The following is an 8,243-nucleotide window of genomic DNA, read 5'->3' on the forward strand; positions in this document are numbered from 1 at the left end:
TCTATAAATGTTTCACGAGCAAAGGATTGACCATACACACTTAACATATGGGTTGAGCCACGCTAATGATATAGTCAAGTAGCTCTAATAAAATAATTGAGCAGGAGAGTGAGAAAGGTACAAACCAAAAAAGTGAGAGAGAGAGACACACACACAGAGAGAGACTAGGCTCCGTTCGTTTGGCGGAAAATATTCTCCTTTTGGAAAATATTTTTCCGGAAGTCATTTTCCTGGAAAATGTTTTCCCGGAACATAATTTTCCGGTGTTCGGCGATCAATATGAAAAAGTTTCGGAAAATATTTTTCGCCGGCGACTGGCGGCGGCAGCGGGCGGCGGCGGCGGCGGCGCGGTGCGGACCGACGGCCAACGTCCGGCGGCGGCCGGCGACCGGCTGCGGCGGCGGCGGCGACCGGCGGCGGCGGCGGCGACCGCGGCCAACGTCCGGCGTCCGGCGACCGACGGCCAATTTCCGTCGTCCGGCGGCGGCCGGTGACCGGCGGCGGCGGTCGACGACCGGCGGCGTCGGCGGCGGCGGCGGCCGGCGACCTTAGTGAAGAAGAAGAAGAAGAAGCTCCGGAAAATGATTTTCGCTTTTGAAGAAGCGGAAGTCATTTTCCGTAGACTTAGGCTATTTTGTGAGGGGGGGAAGGAAAATATTTTCCAACGGAAAACGTTTTCCGCCCCCGAACACCGGAAAATCTGGAAAATATTTTCCGAACGGAGCTTAAAAGACGTGGAAAGCTAGCACAATTAAAGAAGGAGAGAGAGAGAGAGAAAACATTAAATTGTTCCGATTCAAAAATTCCATCTCTCACTTGTCCAATCGTTCCCTGAAATGTCAACCAGGTTCCGGTCTCTTCTCTACCAATGTCCGCACTCTCACCATGTCTCCTCACCGTTCCCTTCTTATATAAATAGTGCCTCACACTCCTCATAATTCATTCTCATACACAATTGCGAAGAGAGAGAGAGAGAGAGAAACGGAAAGGAATAACATTATAGATAGCCACAAGGGTTAGTCGATATTTAGATCCTGCATTCATCACGTAATCTCGGCGATGGCGGAGAATTTCCAGGCCGGGATATGCGGCGAGAGCTGTTGGAGCTCACTCAGGGGCGTGCCTTTCACGGGCGGTGCGTCGCCATGCTCGGCGGCGGCCAACGATGGAGGAGGGTTTGGTTGGGTAGCGGCCGACCTGGCAATGAGCAACGTCAAAGCGAGGTCTTTCGAGCACAGCGATTACTCACTCCCCGATAGCTCCATGGTCTTCGAGAACAACCACTACAAGGCTCAGCCGCGGAGCGCCGTGCGTGGCTGCGGCAGAGGCGAACTGGTCGTCCCCGACTTGCAGGTCACGGGATTCGGGATCTCGTCGCCGATGACGCCGGATTGGAACCAAGCTTTACTGTAAGTGTATATGCTTGTCATGATGATTTTTTAGATTTTCACAAAGTAGAGTCTATTTTGTAATGAAAGTCATCTCATGAGATCGTTTGATTTCAACCATACAATTGTTGGATTGACATATAATTCAACACACGCATGTTCTTTCCCATTGATTCAGCTCATGACCATAAAAGCTTTGGTCAACTTGAATTTACCCAACACAACAAAGAACTTATGATTTAATTTGTGACCATTTCGCAGTGGTGGCGGCGGAAAATTTGCTCAGAGTAATTATGGTTCAATATTGAACGAAGACATGAGTTCAAGGATCCAAAAGGATTGGAGCCCCAAAAGCTATTCAAGTTGTGTGGTGGAAGATTCCTCCATGAATGGGTTCAAGCAAATAAATCAAGAATTCTCTTCGGACCAATCTGAATTGACTTCCATCACAACTAGTTCGACCACCACAGCCACCTGTGAGGGTTTCTCAGCTGGGTTTCCGATGGGATCAGGACTGTCCGGTGGGGGGTTGTATGGATTCCCTTTGATACAAAGCTTACTTGATGAACCTGCGGATTTTCAACCCCAACATCAATCCATCCTCAACACCCGAGCACGGTCGGTGAACAGCTTCTCTCAGACCATGAACTCCGATGATCAATCGCCCCCTTCTTTCGCCAAACTGTCGTCCCTCTTGAAACCGTCGTCGGTGAATAGCCAACCCAATAGGTTGCCGTTGTCTAACATCGCCATGTGTTCGACGCCAATGAGTAGCTTGGATTGGACTGCCGCGTCACCTCCTACCATATATGATCAAAAACCAAGTTGTGCAACACTAAACACCAAGGTACAGATCTTCACCCATTTGATCCTGAAGTTTTTTAAATTTTCATGGATATACTCTTCACTAGGGTTATTTACGACTAGAGAGATTTGCCAATCTTTCAGCGAAATTGCGATGATGCACGGGAAGTGGATTCCGCTGTAAAGAAAAGCAGCTCTGCTGAATCCGGGTTCAAAAGGCCTAGAATTGAAACCCCGTCACCGTTGCCGACTTTTAAGGTGAGATGATAATTTTCTTGATTTTTGAAACTCTTGTTCTTGGAGGAGCAACCAAGCTTGCAAGTGATGTCTTTTTCATCTGTGGTGAAAGTTTTCTGCAACTTGTTGGCACGAGAAAGTGAAGAGGAGATAACGAGTTACTATCGCATTTTGTTATCAGGTTCGGAAAGAGAAGTTAGGGGACCGAATCACTGCGTTGCAGCAGTTGGTTTCACCTTTTGGAAAGGTGAATTATTGGATTTTTCCTCCACTTTTCTGGCTTTAATTGTTTTTGCTGAAGTTGTATTCTGAGTGTAGTACATTAAATTGGAAAAAAAAGTTGATGTTTCGTTAAATGTGCAGACTGATACAGCATCTGTTCTTCATGAAGCCATCGAGTACATCAAGTTCTTACATGATCAAGTCCATGTAAGTACAGTCACGCCTTTTACTTTCATGTGTTTTAGAAGTTAATCTTAAACTGGACAAGGAGCTTTGACAAAATTACATTCGAAGCCAAGTAATGTTAATGGTTGGTCCTGTGCGTCTGTACTTTCAGGTTTTGAGTACTCCATACATGAGAAATGGAGCTCCCAGCCAACATCAACAGGTAAATTAACAAGGTTAATTAAATTCTACATTAATTCCTTTACGAGCTTTCTACTATCTAGTCTGGTGTACACTACCTATGCCCTAATAAGTTCCACAATATTTAGTAGGCGTGCTGCAGATGTCGAAAAAATTATCTTCTGCCAGGTTTTCTCCCTCTTGTTGTTCCAAATAGTCGATTAATTTGTATGACCACGGAGGAATTTAAAATAGTTTGATAGGGTCCTTTCCTATTCCTTCTGTCGTAGGGTTAAAACTCTATCTTTATTCTCGTCCGATTAATCAGTTCTTCAAAAGATTTATCAGACCACGGAGTAAATGAATAGTTTCATGTAGTAACAGATGCATATTATATGGTTTTTTCAGGGTTGTGATAAACCGAAAGATTATGCATCAGAAGGGCCAAAGCAAGACCTGAGGAGCCGAGGGCTATGCTTAGTGCCAATCTCAAGCACATTCCCAGTGGCTCATGAGACCCCAGTTGATTTTTGGACTCCAACGTTCGGAGGAAGTTTCAGATAGAGATAGAGAGGGAAGAGAGAAGGAAGCGCCGAGTTGACTCGTTACATGGGTAGCTGACTCAACAGACCAACAAGGAAGAATCTGACTCCAACCCCAACAAAAAAGAAGAGTTCGAAAAAGATGTGTATACATAAACTTCAGTTTTAGTAAAGACAGAGAAGCAGCATTGCTTTTTTTTTGGCTCTACCAATCCTGGAAACCCCACAAAGATATAAAAATAGAAAAGGCTAAACAAGCAAAAACAAATGTGCAAAAAGGAAGATATATAACAGAAGAGAGAGAAGGAAATGACCATAGAGATAATAAAGAGACAGTGATGGTCCACAAAAAAAGAGGAGAATGATGGGGGGGGAGGGGGGGGGCATGAAATGATTAGCGACCATTGGAGAGCAAGAAGAAGCAAAAGGAGGAGGAGAAGAAGAATATTGTTGGAGAAAAGTTGTGGTTAGGAACAGGAACAGGTGTTAGATTTCAACCAGAAAAGCTGACCTTTATTTCAAAAGAAAACTAGAATATTTCAGCTGTTGTTGTTATTGGCTTTAATCAAATGTTCATAGTGGGAAGCTGAATTTGAGCAGAAGATGGGGTCTGTTGCTGTGCCTCTATCTTGTTCTTACTCACATCTTTTGTACAATGGTCTTGGTACCACCCTTTAATTAATCCGTTTCATTTGAAAAACTATGGAAGAAGATGAGATAGATCCAAGGGATGTTTGCATATTCAAATGTTCAGTTCAAGATAATCAGGAGAGTGAACTGCGGAAATCAAGTTAAGTCTATAATTGTCCGGAATGTGGCAGTGGGAGTCATAGGACGGCCCACTGCTGCCTTACTTTTTAGAGTTTCATCATAACATGAGAAATAACAATGACAAGCATGCGATTCTACATATTTCTTTTTGCGCATTATAACGTGATAAGCATGCCAAGTGTGGTTTTCATGGAGCCATGGAAGCATCACAATGAGATGATATCCCGATATAACGTTACATCCATCCACATCTAGTTGAGTTAACTCAAGCAGGAAATTATTGTGGACACATGAGATTTTAATGTCTTGGATTTTATTCAATCGCCCCATTTTCATTCGGTCACCGTGCATTCTACAAAATTTTACGACGTGACAATATAAGAAATATAAGATTGACAAATGATAGATCGCTCATGTCATGATAAGGACACTAGCGTGAAAATCGAGACCCGCTACAAAAGATAAAGGGCAAAACTAAGTCTCATTGAACAAGTTCGCTTTGATGTCACAAAAATTATCATATCCTAAGCATCCCTGGAGCGACACACACATCAAATGGAAATCAATTCATCTATCCCAATTAAACTTGGGTGTAGCATACTAAGATGAAATTCTCCAAGCATGATCCTACTTGAACTCAGTAAGAACTACATGCGAAATTATAAATAATACTGGACCAAAAAATTCAAATAAAAAAGGCATTTTTGGAAAACCCTAAATCGACTTGCCTTCAAGAATACTACTACTTTATAAGGTGACTCATACTTATGGTGTGCTTGTTTCGAAGAAAATTCATGATAAAGAAAAATGTCTTTCTTGCAAATCATTTTTAAGGAAAATGTTTTCCACTTTTCATATTAGGGAATTCATTTCCTCACTTTAAGTATGCATGTTTTCTTTTATTGTAAATGATTTTCCTTTGACTAATTATTTTCAATAACCAAATGCTTGAAAGTGTGGAAAATTAATTCGCGAAAGATTTATTTCATTCAAACAAACACAACTTAATTTGTATTAGAAAGGGTTTTTTTCCCTATTGGACCAACTACTTTAGAGCAATGATGTGATCATATGCCTCAACTATGAAAAGAAGGTACTTGCAATGCAAGTTACAATGTTCACTTGGGAATAAATTTTAGCAGAATTATTTAGAGGCTATTTTGTACATATTTCTTTTTGTAGCTTAAGTTGTGAAAAGGGGTGTTGTAACTTTTAAAGTTGTTTGGTAAACGTACACCTCAATAGCTACATCTCCAAAGTTATTGCAGTTTTTATGAAGTTGCCTCACCAAACTTTGAGGTGCTGTAATTTTAAAAACCGTATTACTAAACTTATTATTTAGAGCACTTCATAGTACCACTATAGAATAACACGGTTACAGTTTAACCACAACTATAGCAAACTTATTATTCAAATGAACCCCAAAGTACCTCTTTTTGCTCAACCGAGATGAGTAAAGATGAGCCTAAGAGAAAATGGCTCCTGAAACAATTTTCAAACTCTTTTTTTTTTTTTGGTAACCCAGGGAATCTTCGCACGGCCGACAGTCGGGGGGTAAACCCTGGGGGCGACACGTGCTAGCCACCACACACGTGCCACCGGTTAAGTCACCCTGCGGCGCCCGGGATTCGAACACTCAATCTTTTGCGAGAGGAAGAGCGCCCGCTCCAGCGACGCCACCCAGGCGGGTGGTTTTTCAAACTCTCTTGATGCCTCAAAGTTTCAAGTAGACTCACCCTTCACCCCTACCGCCATGCCAAGTCAACCACTGCATGCCACCACCATCCCCGGCTTTCACATGCCGGCAACGCTGCAAATTTTACGCTTTGGTTTCTTGCCTCTACTGTCACAACATGATCATTGCTCTTCTCCTCGCCTCTGCCGTTACAATACGACCATTGCTATTCTCCCTCAGATTCGAAGCATGATGCGGGCAATGATGACATCATGTGAGAGTCAAGGATGGTGGCGGCATGCGGTGGGGGGCTCGGTATGGGGTAGGGGCGAGGACGAGTCTACTTGAAGCTCTGAGGCATCAAGAGATTTTGCAAAATTGTTTCAGGAGCCATCTTCTCTTATGCGCATCTTTGCTCATTTTAATCGAGCCGAAAAAAAAAAAATTCAAGTTGCAACAAAAGTATCAACTTAACGAAGGTGGGAGAGTGAGATATTGCCACAAAGAAAAATAAACCGAGACAGTTAAAAAGTTAAATCTTAATTTACGGGTAGTTTGGCCCACTACGTACAAAGGGGCGATTCTAGTGATAAATAAGGGTGGAAATAGCACATCCGATCTGTAAATTTACTTTTATTCTTGATTGCCATTTGTCAACGTAAACGTTGTCTCATTGGAACTGACTACTTTCACAAGTTAGTGCAATTAACGATGCTTCTAGGGATTTTATTTTATTCGTTCTACATGGACCGTATAATAAATAAATCTAATCGATGCATATAATATGGTACCAGAGATATGGACATGTGAGCAAACACTTGAAGTCCACGAAGAAGCTTAGAATACAAGACTTAAAATGAGACAACTGACAAGTGACTAATCATGAATGATTAACGTCAAATAATTATAAAAATATCTTATTGATTGGAATCTTCCGGCGCCAACTTTATCATCCCCCCCCCCTTTTTTGGGCGACTTTTGGAATTAATCGACCTATCATTTTTATACTATTAATTATTCTCTAAAGCATCGGGATCAGTATTTCTTTTCTCTCTCTCTCGAGTAGTGCAATTCACTGAATTCAATTCTTTCTTTTTTTCTTTTTTCCTAAATTCCTTTACATCGACCTTCGATCGGGTTCCAATTCTAGTCCGAAACTTTCTTTTTTGGTCCCATAAATAAACATCAACTTTAGGTCGTCCAAATTCTAGCCCAAACCTTTTGTTTTCCTCATAATAAAGCATGAACTTTCATCTGGTACCCAAGTTTTGGCCCCCATCAAGTTTCTGCCGGTTGATGCCACTAAAAACCTGACATGTCATTCTAAGTGTGTGTGTATATATATTTATGTGTGTATATATATCTCTTTCACTCTATGTGTCATTTCATTTGGCGGGGGTTGGATTTGGGTATTGACTGAAAGTTTATGCCTTTTCATGAAAAAAAAATTGTCCAGCCAAAATTAAGGTCCAACCTAAAGATGGTGGTTTTCGGTCCGAATAGGGACCCGACCTAAAGTTGATGTTTTGTTGTGAGACAAAAAGAGTACAGCCAGGATTGGAATTTGACTTAAAGTTGATGCATTCTAAGAGAATTGAGACTTTTTTTTCTTTCTCGTCTAATTAAATCAAAAGATGAATTATAGAAAGAATAATGAAAAGTGGGGAAAGGAAGCAGCATATTGGTATCATTGTCGCGTTAAATAAAGTAAGACTCAAAGTCGCTGTCCAAGCAGCTACAATTATATATGCTTCGATGGGAGAGACTTTGCCTTTACTTTGTCTTGGCTAATCAGTGGCACAACAACGCTGAGTTTGTAGCTTCTACGGCAAGCTTGTTTTCTTGGGAAAAAGGGTTTTGTCTTTCTCTTTGTACCTTTGAATCCGATCCATTAGGTCTTACTCCAAACACTGTTTGTTTTTTAGAGTTAATATCAAGAAAAACTCCAAACTGCTGATACACATGTGATAGATTTACACCGAATTAATTTTTTTACTATCAAAAAACCCAAACTGGTACATCTGTACAAAATTTACCATAAACTAATTTTTTGACCACCAAAAATCCCAAACTGGTACAATCGTGACAAATTTACCATCCGTAAAATTGGATTAATACCATGAAAAATCAAAAATTTATAAACCTGTGACAAATAGAGAGGTAAAACCCTAAACTGGTACACATGTGAATTATTACGTGTCATCCAACTCAATAATTTGATGGTAAAATTTAACAGAAATTAACGGAGGGTAAATTTGT

General features: G+C 41.2%; 1 protein-coding gene across 1 annotated transcript; it reads left to right on the top strand.

Annotated features, from left to right (window-relative positions):
- Positions 1-836: 836 nt before the first annotated feature.
- On the top strand, positions 837-4,140 carry LOC115664418 (transcription factor bHLH112-like). The gene is made up of 7 exons (XM_030586350.2): positions 837-1,409; positions 1,650-2,235; positions 2,337-2,450; positions 2,611-2,676; positions 2,793-2,858; positions 2,989-3,039; positions 3,405-4,140. The coding sequence occupies exons 1-7, from the start codon at positions 1,060-1,062 to the stop codon at positions 3,558-3,560; spliced, it is 1,389 nt and encodes a 462-aa protein (XP_030442210.1). The 5' UTR covers positions 837-1,059; the 3' UTR covers positions 3,561-4,140.
- Positions 4,141-8,243: the final 4,103 nt, after the last annotated feature.

Source organism: Syzygium oleosum, unplaced genomic scaffold, assembly GCF_021117445.2.
Source record: "Syzygium oleosum isolate NSW1041296 unplaced genomic scaffold, Sole_v2.1 Sole_v2.11, whole genome shotgun sequence".
Classification (NCBI taxonomy): domain Eukaryota; kingdom Viridiplantae; phylum Streptophyta; class Magnoliopsida; order Myrtales; family Myrtaceae; genus Syzygium; species Syzygium oleosum.

Excerpts from the sequence above, each read along its gene's own strand:
- LOC115664418 (XM_030586350.2), top strand. The coding sequence starts at position 1,060 with ATGGCGGAGAATTTCCAGGCCGGGATATGCGGCGAGAGCTGTTGGAGC. Across the intron at positions 2,236-2,336 it reads GTGCAACACTAAACACCAAG|CGAAATTGCGATGATGCACG; the intron begins GTACAGATCTTC and ends CCAATCTTTCAG. Across the intron at positions 2,451-2,610 it reads CACCGTTGCCGACTTTTAAG|GTTCGGAAAGAGAAGTTAGG; the intron begins GTGAGATGATAA and ends TTTTGTTATCAG.